The following is a 19987-nucleotide window of genomic DNA, read 5'->3' as shown; positions in this document are numbered from 1 at the left end:
GAGTTCTGACAGGTGCAACAAATTTCATTAGCAGAGGGCTCCAGCTCCTGGTCTGGAGGCAATGTGAGCAGGCTGGGGTGAATTCCACCATAAATGACATCTCCTTTTAGGATCAAAAAGCTATACTGAAACACTGAAAACAAAGCAGCAAATTGAAACAGCATTGCAGAGCTGTAATAGGGGCAGAATCAGACTCTGCTGCATTTATATTCAGTATTTCCACTTCCCTCACAGGAGATTAAGGATTTTTTTTTCTAACTTTGTTACACATTTGAATGCTGGCTCACATACAGCATTTTAAATTATATCTGAATGTGTTGGAGCTATATATAAATGCTGGAAAAATAAGCTGTCATGCTGCAAGCTGTGTTTTAATAACAGAGCAATGGGCTATATTTTACAGTAATTTTCATATTATTATTACTTGTGTTTTAATCTGCATCAGGCTGATAGCAAATAGGCACAGCTTCCCATTCTGAGAGCTCAGTGGTCATTAAACTCTCCTCAGCAGAAAAGTCCTTAAATGAGATTTTAGCAGATCCTCAGGTTTTTGCTGATGTGTTAAGTGCTTAATTTCAGCCCAGGAATTGAAATGTCCATGCTCTGTAACCTCAAATAAGAGTGCAGGGAGAAAATATCTGAGGCTAACACCCTCCATGGCGAGTTAATGCTGATTCACACACTGCTCCAGCTCCCATTTTTTTGCGCTTCTTTCCCATTTACTGGCCTCAAACTCAACAGGGACAATCACATTTCATGAACATTTCTGGTTTTTTCTCTCTCCAGGCGCCAGGATGTGCTGACAGTCACACCGTGGCTGGTCCCCATCATCTGGGAAGGGACCTTTGATGCTGAGATCTGGACAGTGCCTGCAGACCCCTGAACCTCACCATGGGGGTGGCAGCCTTTGCTGTGGGGAAGCAGGGGCAGCACTCAGTGGGCACTCAGTCCTTGGGGTGATGCCCTTCCTCTGTGGGAAGATGATTGTCCAAAAATGGACAACCAGTCATGGGGTCTCTCACTTTTTGATCAGTTCTGCTCCATTTGCATATTGGAGTTCATTGTCCAATTGCAGCTTTAGCTTATGAAGTCCCATCCTCCTTGTTTTTCTCTCTTCAGCCCGTGTTGTTTGTGCTCTTGGGGCCTGAGATTTGGATCATTTGTCCTTGGTCCCTAGACCAAGCTAGACCAGCTAGAGAATTTAATAGAATTCAATTTTTTGAATTGAATAGAAATCAATTTTTTGAATTGAATAGAATTCAAATTTTTTAAATTGAATAGAATTCAAATTTTTTGACTTGTTGTTTTTCCTGAAAGAACAGAATTCCTTCTTTTGTCTCCCTGCTCTGTGCACAGAGCTCACCATCCCCTCATATAAAGCCCAGACCCTAACACTAAAGCAGCACAGAACCTGAAAAATGTAAAACCCAAACCTGAGGCATCACCCCTTTGCTCTATCACCCCTGCCCTTGCAGAAGGCCGCAGCAAGGCCCTCCCTGTCCCTGCTGTGCCCCACGGGCTGTGTGTGCTCAGGTATTTTTGCTACGGAGGGGCCGTGTTTGGAGAAAGTCTGTGAGTATCTGCACAGGAATCCAGTAATTCCTGGATTACTGTGCAGATACTCACAGTGGAGAAAGTCTGTGAGCTCACCAAGATGTGCCACAATGCCCGTCCTGGCAGCCTGGCAGCAGGAGAGTCACCCCAACAGGCACTTTGTGTCCCACAAACCCTCCAAGCTGCTTTCTCCAGAGTAAATATGGGGTGACAGGAAGCCAAAGCCGCCCAAATCCATCTCGTATGTTTTTCCACGTGAATAAGAACTACAAAGAGGTCAGAAACTATCGTGCCTGCAGAGGGATCCTCCACGCAGCCAAACCCACCAAAATTAGTTCTTCCAGAATCTGCCCCACCTTGGATTTTTGTTCCAGGAAGGAGCAAACTGGGAAGGGAATGTGTGGATAGTTCCTCTGGAGAGCAGGGTCTAAATGCATTTCAGAGGCAGCAGCAAAGTGCAGGTGAGACTGAAAAGGTTTGTGGACTCCCACTCTTTATGAGTTGATCCTGCTTGAGGCTGTAGCACACAAAAAAGCATCCACAAGAACAGTTATCCAATGCATGGCTGTAGTTGCCTTTTGTGAGTGTTTTCCTGAGGCCTGATGGAAATTTAACAAAATCAAAATGGTGTTTGATGTTCCTGTGGAGGAGAAGACTTTGGGTTTTGGTAAAGACCTTTTCACTTTAAAAAAAGAACGTTGCGGGGTTAGAAATTTTCCTGAATTGTGATTTAAACCAATGCCTTTTGTCAGAATCAGGAGGAAACCTGCACTCAGAGCTCGCTGTCCCTGACTGGTGTGCAGCAGGATTTCTTGGACCTCCTCAGCAGAGAGCTGGTGCCAGGCATTGCCAGTAAGAGCCCTGTTCTGACAGGACAAACAGCATGAACTCATCCAGCAGTTATCTCCCAAATTCCAGCCTGTGCTTGGGAGACCCAAGTTTAGCCAGAACTGGCTCAGCTCAGAGCAGACTGAACTTCTCCAGGTTTATTTCAATCACAGATGTGCTCTGAACCTTCTCCCCGGGTCGCGTGTCTCTGCGGATCATGCAATCTTTTCCAACACAGAAAATCTGCTTTTGAGATGTTCGTGTTCCTCTCCATTGCTTCAGCCCTTTCCAATTTCTCCCGAGCTCTGTGAAATAAATTGGCGAGGAGCTGCTGGAGCTGACAGCACGAGCTGATGCCTTTCCAGCAAGCAGGATGATTTCATTGCGCGCTGAAACGCTCTGGAGGGGCTGCGAGCTCAGCCTGGAGCTGGGGTTAACATTTCCTCTCCCTGGATGTGCTGAGGAGCTGAAGGAGGCGTTCAGAGGGGTGAGCATGGCATGGCTGGCAGCTGAGGTCACAGCACGGGGGTGCCCGTGCCACCTCCCTTGTCACAGCAGGGCTGCCACCAACCCCATCTCCCAGTGCTGCAGCAGGGCTGGGCACCTCAGTCCCTGTTTTCTGTGAGGGAGCAGCAGAGAGGCCACGGGGAGAGGAGGAGCAGGGTGAAAGGCTGAGCTGGCTGTTTCTAAGGGAACAGTTTGGGGGGGGGAGAAAAAGGAAAAAAAAAAGAGGAAAGAAAAAAATAAAAAGCTAATTTGGCAGAGAGAGGGAAGATAGGGAAGAGGTGCCTGACCGTTCCTGCTTCTCCTCACATGAGAAAATTGCTGTATGGCAGGGAATCAAGTATGCAAAGCTTTAGGGCCCCACCACTGATTGCAGATGACTTAACGAGCCATTTCAGCCCTGTGAGCAGGCTGGAAATGGCACTTGCCACTGTCATTGCAGGCATTTCATCTTCCAGAAGACTAATTAGAAAAGCTTTCACGGACCCATAATATAGATAAGGTACCTGAAATACCTCCAGCCCCAAAGCCCCAGCGGCAGCTGGGTTGGCTGATTTGTGCTTAATCCAGCACAGGGTCTTTATTATATTTTCTCCAGACTGTTCTTAGCGATCTGGTGCAGGAGGAAGTTGCTCCTTTACATAACTAAAACAGAATTTAAACCCTGCCACGTATGTTGGGTAACCAGGCACCTCACCTAAGCCAAAATGGTGAGGAAAAACACTTATCCAAATATTTCCAGAAAGATACATTTCCAACCAGCCCAGGATTAATACTGTCTGTTTCTTATTTGTTCAATGAGTTAGTGCCTCAAGGCCACGCTGAAACTGAGTTCTCATTATGCTAATTATAGATATATGCATATGGATTCTTTACCAGCCAGAAGGAACTGTCCAGTCAAGGCAGATAATTTTATCTCCTGGTGTCAGTACGTGGCTGGGCTGGGCTAGACCTCGTAGAAATGTACTCAGATTCCAAGAAAAACGTCAAGTTCCATAGCAGCCACACAAAAAAAAAAAAATAAAATCCATAGATCAGCTGTGGCAATGGCCAGTTCCCCTCATGGTTAATTCTGCTGGAAATTGCTCTGGGTTTGCAGCCATTCTGCCACACTAATTACTGGATTCCTGTGCAGATACTCACAAACCCTCTGTGAGAGGAATTTCTGCAGCGCAGATGATGGGTGGTAGAGGGTGGTCTGTGTTTCTGGGGTACCTGTTTTGAACAAACTGTGAAGGGCTCGGTCTGAGCTCTGCATCTGAGCTGCCTTTTGGCTGCATCCTCAGCCCTCTGATTGACACCATAATGGCCTGGTTTGTGCTGTGCCAAACGTGTTTATTTTCCTGGCAGGCCTGCAGCTCCTCCCCGGGGGAATGGCTCGTGTTGTGTGACACAGTTCTGCTCCACGGGGCTGTGGTTGGAAGCAGCACCTACAAACTCTCCTGGTGCCTCCAGAGAGAGGAGAAAATGTCTGCAGAGTAAAACAACACCCACAGCGCCGTGTGGGAGCTGCTCCCTGAATCAGCTCGTGCCCTCCTGTAATTAATGAAAGGCTGGACTTCTGCTGTCATCTCCTGCTGATTAATCCCCTTCCCCCAGCAGCAGCAGCAGCCAGCTCTCCTTCTCCCAGTCTGGATTGTGCAGCCTGAGGCTCATGTGCGCACTGTGGGAGCTTCACCAGGACCTGCATTCCCCACCCACGCCCAGTGCACAGCGGGGAAACTGAGGCACATGGTAGGGAGGCAGCACAGTGCCACTCACCACGGAGGACAATCTTGTTTTATGTGTTCTTGTGCCAATTCTTGTGCCAAAGGAATTGGGACTTAGAAACGCAGGGAGCTGCATGAAAACCCAATCACCACACGTGAATAAACCCCGCTCCTGGGGCTGTGGTTGTGCTCTCAAGGTATTTCCCACTCAAGCCCTCAGCCCAGCCTCAGAGCAGCAGCTTGTTGCCTTCCCAAGGGCCCCTTTTCCCTTCCATCCCTCTCTGCTCAGCTGGAACAGACTCATCATTCATAGTCCCTCTAATTTAAGCACCCATCTGACAGGCTGCCTCTTTGCTTCTCCCTGCTGCTGCCTTGCCCAGTGCGTCCACCCCCAAAGGGCAAATTTCTCTGTGTGATGTGAAACAGAAACTTCCAGCGCTGAATATGATTTGAGGTGGGGCCAGACTCTGATCCTCTCCTTCTCCCCACTGATAGAACAAGAATCATTTCCACTTAAGCCAGATTATTTTCCTCTCTGGTTTGGATTTCCCGTAACCCTCCCACAGGTGATGTTCCCTGTCAGTTTTAACCAGAAATGTCATTTTGTGCCACACACAGAGGCAGTTATGAAAGGGCTGGCTTAGTCAAACCCTCTGTGGGTGAGATCTGTGCCTGTGGGGCACGGAAATGAGATGATCTTTGAGCAGAGCAGGGTAAGAACATCAGTCACACATTCCCTGCACAAAACCAGCTTGTGCAAAAGCCACGGGCATCCACGGGTGGAGAGGAGCTGGAAGGATGGGAGCTGGGTTCACTCTCCTGCCCTTTGTCTCACCTGTTCAGCTTTTTGAGGGAGAGACTGTCTCTGTCTGTTGTTCTGTTTGCACTCAGGGGGGATTTGCTCCAACCCCAAAGGGCAGCTCTTAGCATCAAGGTGGTGGTTATTATTATTATTATTATTATTATTATTATTATTATTATTATTATTATTATTATTATTATTATTATTATTTTTCTCACTTGAATCCCACTCGCTCTGCTTCACCTCCTGCCCCAGCAAGTCCCCGTGGGACCCCAGGGTGACACACACAGAGCAACAGCTGCTCTCCAGTGACAGTGACAGTGTGACAGTGACAGTGCCAGGCTGTTCTGGCGACAGCAGGAACCGGAGCAGGAGTTACAGGAGTGGGTTGGGCTCTACTTTGCTCACGGTAAATCCCCAACCCTGGAGTTCTGCTCCACACAATCCAATGATTTAGGGAAGCATCACTAGAAAAACCCATCTGAAATGTGACATTTGAATGTCTGCCTGCCCACCAGACTCCCTCCTTTCCCCACGAGTGTTGCTGTACTGACGTGACTTCTCCTGCGCTATATTTAGCTTGAACACAGATCCACCAAATGTCGCTGTTTTGTGTAAAACTAGTGTAAAGCCTTGGGAGTAAAAAGGCAGTTTTAACCACAAATCTCCACTGCTTGTATGCCCACATCATCCCCCTGAACCTCCAGCCAATTTAAAGCGAGCCAGATGAGTACAAATTACATTAAAAAAGTGCTTCATTCCGGTGTGGCTCTTAGTGAGTTTTGCCAGCAGCAAATCACACAGCTCTCGACCTTTTGACGTGCGTGTTTTTCTCGCTGCGCTTCTCACCGACACCGTTGCTATAATTAGAATTATGTTGCTCTGTAGCAGCATCTAGTGCCAGCGGCAGGGCCCTGGCAGCACCTTCTCCTTTCCTGGCTGCTCTGCCCGGCCGTAGCTGCTGCTTCAGCTGGCCCGGAGCCCCGGGGAGCGGCACGGGCAGGTGCGCCGGGCTGTCCCTTGTCGCTCGCTGTGACCCTGCAGAGAGCGGGGCTGCTGCAGGGGGGTTGGTGCCCAGGACCGAGTGCCCTGGAGCGCTCGGCCATGGACTGGCGCAGCCTTCTCGCTGCTCCTTCTCCTCCTGCCGTCGCTGTCACGGCTCATGTCATCGCTCTCACCATGACAAACCGCGGGCACCGGAGCTGTTTCCAGGGCAACCCCGCTGGCTCCCGCAGCTCCCGCACGCACCGAGCTCCGGCAGCGCTGCCCGCCGGGCCCCGTTTCAGCGGGGATGAGCAGCCGGAGCTCCCCGGCTCAATGTTTGTCCTCTCCTCCTGAGCGGGACAGCAGGAGGGGTCTGTCCCGAGCTCTTCTCCTGTTCGTACCGCACGCAGCGGGGTCTGCACGGTTCCTTCCCATTGCTCCCGGGGCAGAACACCCCCAAACCCCCAAGGGGTGGCACCGGAGAGGTACCCACGGCTGTCCCCGCTGCGGACTCGCCCCCCTCCCGGTACCGGGGCCGGGAGCCGCCCCCTCGCTGCCGGTGGCGGAGCCGATCCCGCCCCGCTCCGCCGCCGTTCCCGCCCCGTTCCCGCCCCCGCCCCAGCTCGGCTCTCCCGGCCGCGCTCGGCGCTCGGCGCTGGCGGCTCGGCGGGGCCGGCGGGGCCCCATGGCCGGCTCGGAGCATCGGGCCCGGCCGCCGGGCAGCGCGGCGGGGCGCTGAGCGCGGCCCCGCACCGGCGGCACCGCAGCCCCGCGGCGCTGGGGCTATGAGCGGGGCACGATGATGATCGACAGCCAGGTGAGTGAGTGAGTGAGTGAGTGAGCGATGTGCCCCCGCATTGCCCGGCTCGGTGCGGCGCTGCCCGGCTCGGTTCCCTGCGGAGCCCTCGGGGCTGCCCACGCGTGGCCGTGGCCGTGACCGATGGGGGCGCGGGGCCGGGGGGCTCTGCCGGGGCTCGGTAGCTGCAGGTGTCCGTCCCTTGCTGCCTCTTGGGGCCGGGGTCACTGCCCGTGCCAGCAGCCCCGGCCCCGGTCACTGTCCGTGCCAGCAGCGGCGCTTTGGCGGAGGAGACGCAGCCGCTTTGCCCAGCGAGCGGGGGAAGTGTGTTTGTCGATGTTTTTCTCTCGATTTTTTCGCTTTCTGTTTGTGCGATGGTTAATGCGGCTGGGAGGAGAGGAGCTGAAGGATGGGGAAGGCGAGGGACGCGGTTTGGGACGGGCTCTGAGGGCGCTGCGATGCTGCAGCAGCCGCCGTGCTGTGATGCTGCTGCTGCCGCTGCTGTGCCCAGCCAGGGCCGGCTCCCCTGCACCCCCCGGGCCGGGGAGCATCCGCAGCTCCCTTGTCTCTGCCTGGTGTGTTTATAAAGCCAAAAAAGCTAAGGTGGGCTGCAGCTTTGCAATCGAGCCGAGGTGGGCTAAAGCTCTGCGCTCCCAAACCCCCTGGTGTTTTTGGGGTACAGAGGATGAAGCAAAGGGATGAAATTTGGGGGTGGCACCAGAGCGTGACTCTGGGTTGGGTCCTGATGCTCCTCTGACTTTTTACTTTCTCTTCTTGTGACGTTTGGCCCCATCCCTGGGCAGGGGGGGCTGTGCTGGGAACGCAAGTGGGCAGCAATGGCTCCTTGGAGACCAGGGATGAATAGAGGGAAGGGCTGATGCTGTGCTGGAGGAGTGGGCTGGGATCCATTTTTGGACTGGAAAATGTGCGTTCCAGAGCTGCCTCCTGCACCCTGTGGGTCCCTTTGGTCTGGGCCTCACTCACCTTGGTCCAGCCCAAAAAACAAAAGCTGAATGAGCTTCATTGGGGGCACACATGTGAGGCAGGCCCTGGTGCCACACCAGTGTGTGCTGGATGGTGGAATGTCCCTTTGGAAAAGGGGATTGGCAGCCAAAATACTGGAGTTTGGGTCCTGACCCTGCCTAGGGTCATGAATGTGAATTTTCTGTCATTATGGAGTGGGAAGATTGATCTTACTGGGATATGCAGAAAATTAAAGGTGTAAGGTTCTCTGGAAAAAGATGTCCAGAGCCTCCCAGGCTGGGGAACGCATGTGGCATCCTGCAGAATGGTTTGCATTAAGCTCTCAGCTTTAGTCTTCCTGTCACGTTTTTATGCTCACCCCATTTTATTTATTTATTTATTGGTATATTTTATATATTTATTTATAGGTGTATATTTTATATGGGTAAACTGAGGCACGTAGAGATATTTGTCCCAAGCCCGGGATCCTGCGTGGGTGGGGAGCACAGGTTTAAAGTCCTGGCTCCTCCTGCTGAAGGGGATGAGCCACTCTGCCTTTTAAGGGGTGCAATTCATTGAGGTCCCGTTGTTTGTGGCTACCAGTTGAGAGGAATTTCCAGCTGCAGCCGCGCCCTGCCGGTTCTGAGGGCTGCACAGCCACATTTTTCATGCCTTGTAAATGTTCCTCTCCCTGGTTGCTAAGGGAAAGACCCACACAAACAACTGCTAAAACTGAGTGTTGCAAAGTAAATAAGCTGAGCAAACACAGGGAGGGGTTTTTTTTTCACCTCTGAGTGCTGCAGGTGTGTTGTTCCAGGTGTCCCGACATGTGAAAGGCAAGGCTGAATTTCAGCCTTTAAAACAGAAACCTGCTCTTGAGCCGGGTCAGGAGGTGGCTTCCATCCCGGATCAGGCTCCCAGGGCTGCAGGCTCATCCCCTCTGTCCCTCTGTGGCCGTTTGGGCAGGAGAAGGGAGCAGATGGTGGATGGGCAGCCTTGGGCTGGCTGGGGGCAGGAGGGAGCTTGGCGGGAGCTGCATTTCTGCCTGACTCTTCCCTTTCATCCCCGACTCTTCCCTTTCATCTGCCCCCAGCTCTGAAGCGGCTCCAGCGCTCGGGGTTAACCCTTTCTGCTGCTCTGCAGGGGCAGGGGGGGAGCTGGCAACAAGTGACAGCGAGGGAGGAGCAGGTGGAGGATGCTGAGCCCTCCTCGGCGCGGCTCAGCCGCTCCATCTGGAGCTCCCACTCACTCACACAGCCCCAGCCTGTGTGCCTGGGCTGATCAGACACGAGCAGAGGATGCAGCGACTGCTGCAGGCTCCAGAATGAATCTCTGGGATGTTGTGATGATGGATCTGACATCCCCTGGCTCGGCGCTGTGGGTTATCTGTGAGCCAGCTTGCTCAGTGGAGGAATGAGGGGCTTTTCAGGACTTTGGGGTTGGGTTTTTCATCTCCTCGTGGTGTTGTCACTCTGTCATTCCCTAAACGGGGCCTGACTGCTGGACCTGACCGGGGCAATCAGGGCTTCTGATCTCAGGTGGTGATCTCCAGAGCAATCTGCACTATCCATCAAGATGGATTTTGCTTCTGATACCTTTCCCATTGCTATAGCAACCCCTCTGACGGGGATGCCAGCACGCTCTCCAGGCAGTGTGTGCAGGGAAACTGCTTCACCTGCCACCAAGCTGCCACCGCTCGTGGGGCAGGGCTGGAAACAGCACCTAGCTGGAAACTGCAGCCTGGAGAGGCAGAGGAGCTGCTGCCAGCTCCCCTAGGCTGGCTCTGAGGTGTCCCCATCACCTGGAGTTTCCCTGGGGTGTGGGGTGATACAGCACAGCTGGGGGAGCGCACGGTGCCAGGATTTGGGTTTTCTCTCCCAAGGAGATGCTCAGGATGGTGAGAAGGAGCTCACCGAGTCTTGGTGAGTGTTAGGAGCTGCTTCCCCCTCCCCTTGCCTGTGGAGAGGATGGAAGATGGGTCTCAGCTCCAGGGGCTGATGGAGAAGGAAGGGTTCTGCCTGCTTTTGCTGAGTCTATTCCCTCCTCCATGTCCTTCACACTCTGCAGTCACTAGATGGGCTCCAGCACGTTCTGCTCTGCCTCTCATCCTGCTGTCCTGTGCTGTCTGTGCACACCAGGGGCCATCCAGCTGTGACGTCCACCTGGACAGCTGTGGGGCCGCCAGGACAGCTGTGGGGCCGCCTTCCCTCTGATGATGCAGTCTCGGTGGCACTGCCGGGCTCTGTGACCCTGCGTGGGCCGGCCAGGGCTGCCCGGAGCCCGGCGGGGCGTGCAGCAGATGGCACTGTTGTTTTCCCGATGAGTTATTGCCGTGGGTTCCCTTCCCCAGCGCCCGGAAGGGCCAGCGGTGATGGCAGCGGGGACAGAGCCAGAGCCCGGCTCCCTGGGAAGGCCCAGCTCGCCAAACTGGGCTGGGCTGGGACAGCAGAGCTCGGTGTGCGGGCACTGCTCAGCCTGGAGGGGCCGTGTGTGTGATGGGTGACGCAGATCTCAGCTCCATCCTCAGGGATCTCAGCTCCATCCTCAGGGATCTCAGCTCCATGCTCAGGGATCTCAGCTCCATCCTGGCAGATTTCAGCTCCATTCTCACAGATCTCAGCTCTATCCTGGGGGGATCTCAGCTCCATCCTGGGGGGATCTCAGCTCCATCCTCAGGGATCTCAGCTCCATCCTGGGGGGATCTCAGCTCCATCCTGGGGGATCTCAGCTCCATCCTGGGGGGATCTTGGCTCCATTCTCGGAGATTTCAGCTCCATTCTCACAGATCTCAGCTCCATCCTGGGGGGATCTCAGCTCCATCCTGGGGGGATCTCAGCTCCATCCTGGGGGATCTTGGCTCCATTCTTGGAGATTTCAGCTCCATTCTCGGAGATTTCAGCTCCATTCTCGCAGATCTCAGCTCCATCCCGGGGGGATCTCAGCTCCATTCTCACAGATCTCAGCTCCATTCTCGCAGATCTCAGCTCCATTCTCACAGATCTCAGCTCCATTCTCACAGATCTCAGCTCCATTCTCGCAGATCTCAGGTCCAGCCCCGCAGCCGCCGTGAGACCCCAGCAAGGCCGCGTCAATCACCGCGTCCTTCCTAAAGAAAGCAATCCCTGATCCTGCATTCCCCTTGGTGCCCGTGGCCGCCGTCACCAGCCCAGCCTGTGCCAGCTGTCCCCAGCAGTCTGTGACCAGCAGGGAAGCGGCCGTGACCTTTCCTGGGGCCGCCTGGCAGAGCCGCCAGTGCTGCTGTCACATCCGCGCCGCCGGTGCCACTCCAGGAGCGCCTTCCAGTGCCCGGGGCTGGCACAGCCCTGGCATTGAGCTGTGCCAGCTGCTGCAGGCTTCTCTGGGGACCCCTGAGCCGCATCCATCCCGCCCTGCCTGGCGCCAGCTGAGCGGGATGCCCTGACGGAGCCCCCAGATGCTGACAGCTTTTCCCGATGGGATCACCCGAGCCCGGCCCGTGTGACCTGGCTGGGGCTCACCCGCCTGTTTTCCTCGAGGATTTGCGTTTTTAGCAGGCCGGCTTTCCTGGGGACCTCTCGGCTCCCAAGGATGTCCTGCTGGATTCCCGCTGTCTGTGCTGACATCCCTGCTCCACACGCCTTGGCCGCGGGTCAGAGGCAGCGTTTGGGGTTTGGAGGCATCAGCTGATGCCAAAAAGGCTCCGTGCTGTGGGATCACAGAGTTTCCTCTCCCTCGAGGCCCTGCAGCACAGCGGGAGGTCATCCTCTGCACGGATTTACAGCCCCCAACGGGTTTGCTGTGCCCCTCATGGCTCCTGTGCTTGGAGCTGAGCGCCTCACACGGAATTCAGCGTCCCTGAATTTCAGAAAACAGGGTTACAGCCATGTCCCTGAATTGAAGGAACAGGGACACGGCCATGGTCCTGAATTGCAGGGAACAGGAGCACGTCCATAGTCCTGAATGGTGGGATCCACGAAATTTTCCAAAATTTTCCAGATTTCCCCTGTGCTGGCCAACACTGACCCCTCCCTGGCCACTGTGGGTGTCACAGCCCAGCTTTTTGGGGCATTTTTGGGGCATTTGGGGCATTTCCTGGGGCTGGGTGCTGCACAGGGTGGCTCTGCCTGCTTACACAAGTCCCCTCTGCACTCCTCCCAGCGCTGCCTGCAAGGGTGTTTAGTTAATGGGATTATAAAGCTTTCCTGTCGTCAGGCAACGGAAATCAATGCAGGGCCCCTGGGAATGAGCCTCATCCCATTTACAGCCCAGCCCAGCAGGGCTCTGTGGCCAGGGCTGCTGAAGGGGGGACGAGCTGTCCCCTCCCTGCTGTCCCCCACGCTGCTGGGGCCTCCTGGAAATGAGGAAAAAAAGGATGCTAAGTTATTGGAAAGTGTTTGGACCAAATTCCTTCCTGAAGGCCAAGAATTAGAAATCCTTGCTTCTGTAAAAATGGAATTTTTTGCATCAGATTAGGTGGTTTTGGCTTGAGCAAAGCAAAGACAAAACTTCAGATATCACTCCCTATCACCCTGTGGATAAAGATGCAGATTCTTGGTGTAATTATACCTCAGTACTGTTTTCAGCAGCCAGTCATACCCTTCCCAACTACCATGGGGGATGCTTTTCATGTGTGGAGATAGAGCTTGTGGAGATAGATATCTGTGGAGATATCTATGGAGATAGAGCATTTTCCTAAGAAAATGGTGAAGGCTCCAGTGGGGCCATCTGAGGAGTGGCTGAGGGCACTTAGCTTCTTGGCTGGACAAAAGGACACACTGAGATCTGCACTTCCCTCACGAGGAGCAGCTCTGATCTCTCTTCTCTGGGGACCACTAACAGCACCTAAGGGAATGGCTGGAGCTGGGTTGAGAAGATTTAGGTTGGACATCAGGGAAAGGTTCTTCCCCCAAAGGGTGCTGAGCACTGCCCAGGCTGCCCTGGGAATGAGCACAACCCCAGAGCTCCAGGAGTGCTTGGACAATGCTCTCAGAGATGCACAGAGTGGGGTTTTGGGGTGTCTGAGCAGGACCAGGAATTTGATTTGATGATCACTGTGGGTCCCATCCAGTTTGGGAATCTCTGAAATGCAGAGGCTGCTCCCAATCCACTCCTCCCAGCCGCGTGTCCCACCAGGGGCAGTGCCTGGGGTCCCACAGGCACTCAGGATGCTGATGCAGCCCCCAAAGTGCTGCACGTTCCCCAGCTCCCATGTGTGCTGCTGGGCTGGTGCACAGGAATTCCTGGAACCCAGGGATTTTCCTTTTCTCCACTCAGAAACGATGCCTTGGTCTGAGAGCTGAGGGCAGGAGCTGCTCCGCATTGCCTGGGGGGCTTTGCCCTCCCCTCTGCTGTCGGTTCCTCGGCTGTTTTATGGCCTGGAAAGGCCCGGGGTGGCCTTGGACAGCCCGCGCTTCAAAGGACGAGAAGAGACTTCAGATCTTTTCTCGGTCTCGGTGTTTATTAATTGTTTATCTAAAAGATTTTCCCTCGGCCCGACAGAGGTCTGCACAGCAGCCAGCCATGAGCACACTGAGAGCCCCCGGGGCGGTCACCTATCTTTATACTCAAAATTATGTATACAATATTTATCAATTTTCCCCAATACCTTTTACCCTTATTGACCAGTGCACTTTTAGTAATGACCAATCCCAAAGTGCCACCATCACCACAGAAGATGGAGGCCAAGAAGAAGAAGAAGGAGGACAGGACACGCCCCAATTCCTCCATCTTACTTCTTTAGACCCCCCTGTACAGAAATCCTAAACCCTGTGTTTCACACTCTAATTAACTTATCCCTTCACCATTCACCCCAGTGAAATCCTCCCATCCTCATACAGGTGTCGTCTCCTGTGTAGGATCAAAGTCCAGCCACCAGACACTTCTGGCAACATTCCAGCACCTCCGAGCCCCCCAAGGGTGGTCTCGGTCACTCTGCACCTCCGTCCTGAGGTGCTGAGACCCCACACTCTGCTGTCAGTAGCATCACGTGGTGGAGGCTTCCTTAACCCCTGGGGGCTGCAGAACAGGGTGAAGAGGGAGAAGTGGGAGAGCCCTTGGCTCAGGGTGCCAGAGCTGTGTCTGTTATCTCTGCAGCCTGGGGCTTGCTGTGGGCCAGGAGCAGAGGTGTGGATGTGCAGATAACGCCCTGGCCATGGGAGGTGTGGGTTACAGCACCCTGAGAGCAAGCTGCAGGGCTGGGGAGACTGGAGCTCCTCCTGTTGGGGAAGATGGAACAGGAAAGCCTTATAAATATGATTGCCTGGCGAAAGATTTGGAGAATATAGAAACTATAAGTGCGATTGAAATGAAAGCAAGCTTTGAGATACCTCAGTTTCTGAACAACTGGAAAACAATGGTGTGGCCAGCTGAAGGTTGAAACAACACCCTCTGCTTGCAGACAGGCCCAAGGGTCAGAGCAGACCCTACAGCTTGGCAGAAGGGGCCCAAAGAGGAGTTTTTAGGGTTTAAAATGTAACACAGTATGGTAATGTAGTAAATCTTATAGGCTGTATGTAAATGCTATAGGATTTGTATCTTGTACTAGATTGGTTAGTGAGAATTAGAATATTCAACACAGGAGAAGATTTATTGTATTGTAACGGGAACTTCACTCTCTTACCCTTTTACTCTCTCACTCTCTCATCCTCTCTCCCCCTCTCTTCTCTCAGCCTGCTCTGAGCTGTGTTTGGCAGCTCCCAGCAGGGCCCTGCCCCCAGGCCCTTTGCAATAAACCCCAAATTCCTGACCTGGCTGCAGAGATCTCTCATCTCCCTCTGTCCCGACCATCCTACCCCCCATTTCTCCTGTGCCCTCGCATCCTCCCAGCCCTGTTGCTGCGGTGACCGTCTCCATGGAGACCGAGCTGCATCCCGGGTACCACGGCTGGGGATGTGTCCCCCTCCCCATGGGGACACTCTCAGCCCCCGGGGGAGCGTGGAAAATAGAAAAATCCCTCAAGTGTGTGGCAAATGTGTGGAGGAATCCCAAGGAAACCTAATTGGTTTTCCCCCACCCCTGCTTTCGTGCTTGTTGGCTTTCACTCCACGCTGGTAATTGCTGCTCTGCACCTATTAAAAGGCCGTCTCATGCTTTGCACGGGCTTGATTGGGAATTAATTTTGCATGTGTATCTATTCTGGGGAGCAGGGGAAGTTATTCAGCATGCTGGATGCCAGACAGGCTTTCCAGGGGTGTGAGGTGCAGCACGGGCTGTGCCTGCTCCCTCCTGAGAGGAAAACGACAGTGGCTTCTGCAAATTAATGCCTAAAAACAAGGGTGCAGGGATTTATCAATGGGATTCATTCCCACTATTAGTTTGGGAGAAGACAGGTTGTGAGTGCTTGTATTTATCCCATTAGAAATCCCTCTTGGATGTCAAGGTGATTTTGATTTTCACTGGGAATTAGGTATCCTACCTGCACATGGTCTCCTGGAAATCCCACCAGGCTCCATCTCCATGCCTGCCTCTCTAAATCTACCCGCAGGCTTTCTGTAAACACCACCTTTCTCCAGAGAAATGCTGTTTGGTTGGCATTTCTGTGGTTTTGAAACCAGATTTCCTCTTTCTATTACTGAGAAGTGTCAAAAGGGAAGAGCTGTTGGGATTTTCCATTTGCCATTTACTTGTCACAGCCCTTTCTTTCCCCCTTTGCTTTTCTATCAGCTTCACACAGTGACAATAAACCTGCAGGTTTTGTGTCATTTCTCTCAAGTACCACACTCTGGTGCAGGATGCTGTGATGTTTGGGCATGGAGCTGCAATTTCCTTTGAAAAACAAACTCACCATTGTAATTCCTGGGGAATTTCTTTCATTTTGTGGATGCCTTTGATGCTTGACATCAAGCATTGGAGTCAGCCTTCCTTTGTGAGTCACTGGGTGTCAGGAATGCCCAGCTTCACTGGAGAGGTTGGTCACTGGTTTCTGGAGCATCCCAAATGTTCAGCACTGCTGGGTGCTAAAATCCTCCTGTGCATGAATTTATCCCTGGAAGCTGCATTCACCTGTGCAGAGGTTCAGTCGTGGGCGCTCAAAATGATGTTTTTGCAGGATGACAGAGGCTGTTTGCACTTTGAGGAATGGCTGCATGTCCCTGGGGCAGCAGCAGAGCAGTTGGGAGCAGGATGCACCCAGCACAGGAATTGCAGTGAATTTCCCCTGCAGTTGCTCTGTTCCTGCCAAGACTCTTACTGGAAAACAGTATTTTCCCAGTAATGGTTGCTAAGCACTGAGCTCCTGTGATGGGCTTTATCTGCTCAGCTGGAGCTGCCACAATAAAGCTCCAGAGCGAAATGAAACGGGGGAAAAACATCAGAGCCTGAGCTGGGGCTTCCCTGTCCTCCAGAGGCAGCACCAGGAGGAGATTTCCCCTCACCCTGGAGCCTGTGGGGCTGAGCATTGCCTCAGTCCTGTGCCAGAGGGGATGGCTCCTCTGTTTTCCTGCTCAGGGGTGGTTCCTGCTGGCAGATCTGGGATCCCAGCAGGGTTTGTGCTCACATCAGCCAGGCTGGGGGAGCAGGAGGGTGAAGCTGTCGCTCAAACACCTGCGTGGGATCCTCCTGTCTGGGCTGGTTTGACAGAGGGGGTTTGTTTTGTGTCTGTGCTGCAGATCTCCCGGTGGGAAGGGTTCAGAGCCACTCTGCCATCTCACTGAGGGTCTGTTCATTCCCATTCCCAGTGGGAAGGTTCAGAGCCACTCTGCCATCTCACTGAGGGTCTGTTCATTCCCATTCCCAGTGGGAAGGGTTCAGAGCCACTCTGCCATCTCACTGAGGGTCTGTTCTGTTCCCATTCCCAGTGGGAAGGTTCAGAGCCACTCTGCTGTCTCACTGAGGGTCTGTTCATCCCCATTCCCAGTGGGAAGGGTTCAGAGCCACTCTGCTGTCTCACTGAGGGTCTGTTCATCCCCATTCCCAGTGGGAAGGGTTCAGAGCCACTCTGCCATCTCACTGAGGGTCAGTTCTGTTCCCATTCCCAGTGGGAAGGGTTCAGAGCCACTCTGCCATCTCACTGAGGGTCTGTTCATCCCCATTCCCAGTGGGAAGGGTTCAGAGCCACTCTGCCATCTCACTGAGGGTCTGTTCATCCCCATTCCCAGTGGGAAGGGTTCAGAGCCACTCTGCCATCTCACTGAGGGTCTGTTCCATTCCCAGTGACTGGGGACTCTGGTGGGTGGGCATGCATGAGCTGGCCCCAGCAGAGGAGGGGGAGGCTCCACACCATTTCTGGGGCTGTGTGAATGCTCACAACATCTGGCTGCTCACCTTGGGCCGAAGCATTCCCTGCACAGCAGCTCCCATGTCCCATCAATCCACTGTGTCCTGTTCCTGCTGGTTTGGGATGGATCTCTGGAGCATCTCTTCTTTTCTCCAGTCTCTGCTGCTTGCCTTGCTCCCTTTTACTTTCTTTTACAGCCTGCCTGTGTGGTTTGTGACTTTTCCAGAAGGATTGTCCCTTTTGGCATCTTTATGGCTGCCAGCTGGGAGGTCACTGGGCTGTGGGGGCCAGCAGAGCACACTGAGCCCTGGCAGAGGTGTGTGACAACCTCTGAGTCCGTCCCTAGCCCTGGAAGTCCAGGGGAGCCCTAGAAACCAGGGAACCAGCAGGTGATGGGACTCCTGCACCCCCCTACCACCTCTGCAGAGATTCCTGTTCTCACAGTACACATCAGCTGCTGAACAGGATGATGAGTTCCTGGGAATGGCAGCCCTTGGAAACTTCATTTGAGTGTGAAATCTGTGTCCCTCTCAGGGTGTTTGGAAGCTGCAGTCTCAGCTGACCAAGCCCTGCCTGTTACTGGAGAGTTGTTGTTGGAAAGCCAAGCTCTGCTGACCAAGGGTTGAGGCAGGTGAGTAACCCGAGCTGGGGCTGAAGCTCAGGTGTGAATCACCTTTCCTGGAAGCAGAGCTGAGGGCACTGCCTGTGCTGAGGGCAGGGCTTGGTGCTGGTGAAATGTGGGACAGTTCCTCCCTGGGAATGCACTTTGCTCTGAGTCACCAAGGAATCACCAAGGAGCAGGACAGACAATGCCAGGGAGTTCCCAGGGCTGGGGCACTGCCTCTCTGCCCTGAAAAGAATGCCTAAAATTCTCCCAGTCAGCAGCTGGGGCATGCCCCTGGAAATTCTGCCTTGTGCACATGTTCCAGCTGTGATCTCCCCTCTCTCCTCCCTGCAAATCCATTCCTGGGGCTGCTGCAGTGCTGCCTTCTCATCCTCGCTGCTGCTGCTCGTCTCAGCCATATGGTGGATGAAAAATCCGCCTAATTTCCACTTAAAACTTAATTTATGGTGAGTTTATCCCTACTTGGTCCCGTTCCAGGCTTGCCCATTATCTCCCATTGCTGCAGCATGTAGGGACTGCTTTTCTCATCCTTGCATTTCCCCCAGGAATGATGGAGCAGTCCCACACTGAGCCGAGAAGGGGCTCAGCTCCCTCTGCGATGGCAGGGAGGGTGTGTGAGTGTGTGAGACCCCTGTAAGCCCGGCTCTTGGCTCTGGCTGCTGCGCGGATGAGTCAGCCCAGCGCTGGCTTAGCGCTGAGCGGGGCTCTGCCAAGCCGGGCTTACCTAACGCCGCAGGAATGCCTGGCTCAGCGGGGCTGCCCGGCCCTGCTGGGGCTGCGATTGTGCCTTTGGGAAAGCTGGGAAAAGCTGCGCCATCCCTGAGCTTTGCCCTGCAAGAGGCTCCTCAGAGCGGGAGCCACAAAGCCGCCCCAAAGCACCCAGGAGGAGCAGGGTTTGTTCATCATATTTATGTCACCCCTGCAAGAAGGGCAGTGTAAGGACATCGGCTCCTGTTTGTCTGGGATTTTCAGTGGCATTTCACCCTGGTAACCCTGTTGGGTGTGGATTTTCATTGGCATTTCACCCTGGTCCCTCTGTTGGGTGTGGATTTTCAGTGGCATTTCACCCTGGTCACCCTGTTGTGTGTGTGGCTGGCCCCAGTGTCTCCCCTGGTTGGGTGTGAATCAATGAACCCCCCAAACTGCTCCTGTCCTGCTGTCCTCGCTGGGAGGAGCCACCCTGGGTGTCCCCCCTGCCTCTGCAGCTGTTGAGGGTGAGCTGGTGGCTCATGGGCTTGGCTCAGGTTCCCTCCTGTTTGTGAGGGCAAGAACACCTGTGAGTGATCTGTGTCTGCAGGTGATAACACGAATTGCTCCATGTTGAGGCACCCACCCCACTGCTGCTCTTGGTGAAAATTCTATAGGAAGGTGATTTTCACACCCGATTTTGTGCCATGCTTCCTTTAGCAGCGCTCCAGTTTGGATTCACAGGTTCTCTGGTGGGAAAGGAACCTGGGAATGCTCACCTGGGCAAAACCTTCCAGGCACAATTGTGCTACAAAGGAAGTGATCACCAGCAATGGTGGTCTCCCAGTGCCACGCTGCATTCTCAGTGCCACGAGGTTCCCCAGCACTCTGTGCCACGTGAATTATTTAAGCCTCACCGTGGTCCTTAAGGGGAGCACAGGAAGGCGCTGAGCTGAACCTGCCTCTGACAATGGAAAACAAGGATGGGAGAAGAGAGGAGGAGGCTCCAGCTCCGACCATTCATTCTCCCTGTGTTTCACACCCTCTCATCCTTCCAGCTCGGCCTGTTTGCCTGTCACAACAGCCAGAGGGGAAGGCTGTGAGCGCCGCGGTTTGATCACAATCGCAGCCCAGCAGCAGCGGCAGGCAGGACCTGTTGTGCGCCTCCGAGACAATGCGCGGGTGCCGCGCATGCCGATGAGGCTGGGGAGCTCCCGGCGGGGCCGAGCCGAGCCCAGCTCTCCCCGGGAGGAAGGAGAAGCCGGGGGCAGCAGGGAGGGAGCCGGGGCAGGCAGGGAGCGGGGCAGGTTCCCCATCCCCGCGCACACGGGCGCGCACACGG

General features: G+C 54.2%; 1 protein-coding gene across 1 annotated transcript in view; it reads left to right on the top strand.

The window, feature by feature from the left end:
- The first annotated feature begins 7110 nt into the window (after positions 1–7110).
- Positions 7111–19987, top strand: part of RALGDS (ral guanine nucleotide dissociation stimulator) — a 57297-nt gene continuing 44420 nt past the window's right edge. The window contains exon 1 of the mRNA XM_058038049.1: positions 7111–7198. Coding sequence (XP_057894032.1) covers positions 7181–7198 — 18 coding nt within the window. The 5' untranslated portion in view covers positions 7111–7180. The remainder of the gene's footprint in view (positions 7199–19987) is intronic.

Source organism: Melospiza georgiana, chromosome 20 (assembly GCF_028018845.1).
Source record: "Melospiza georgiana isolate bMelGeo1 chromosome 20, bMelGeo1.pri, whole genome shotgun sequence".
Classification (NCBI taxonomy): domain Eukaryota; kingdom Metazoa; phylum Chordata; class Aves; order Passeriformes; family Passerellidae; genus Melospiza; species Melospiza georgiana.
The sequence above is the reverse complement of the archived record's forward strand: the minus strand, read 5'-3'. Positions and strand labels throughout refer to the sequence as shown.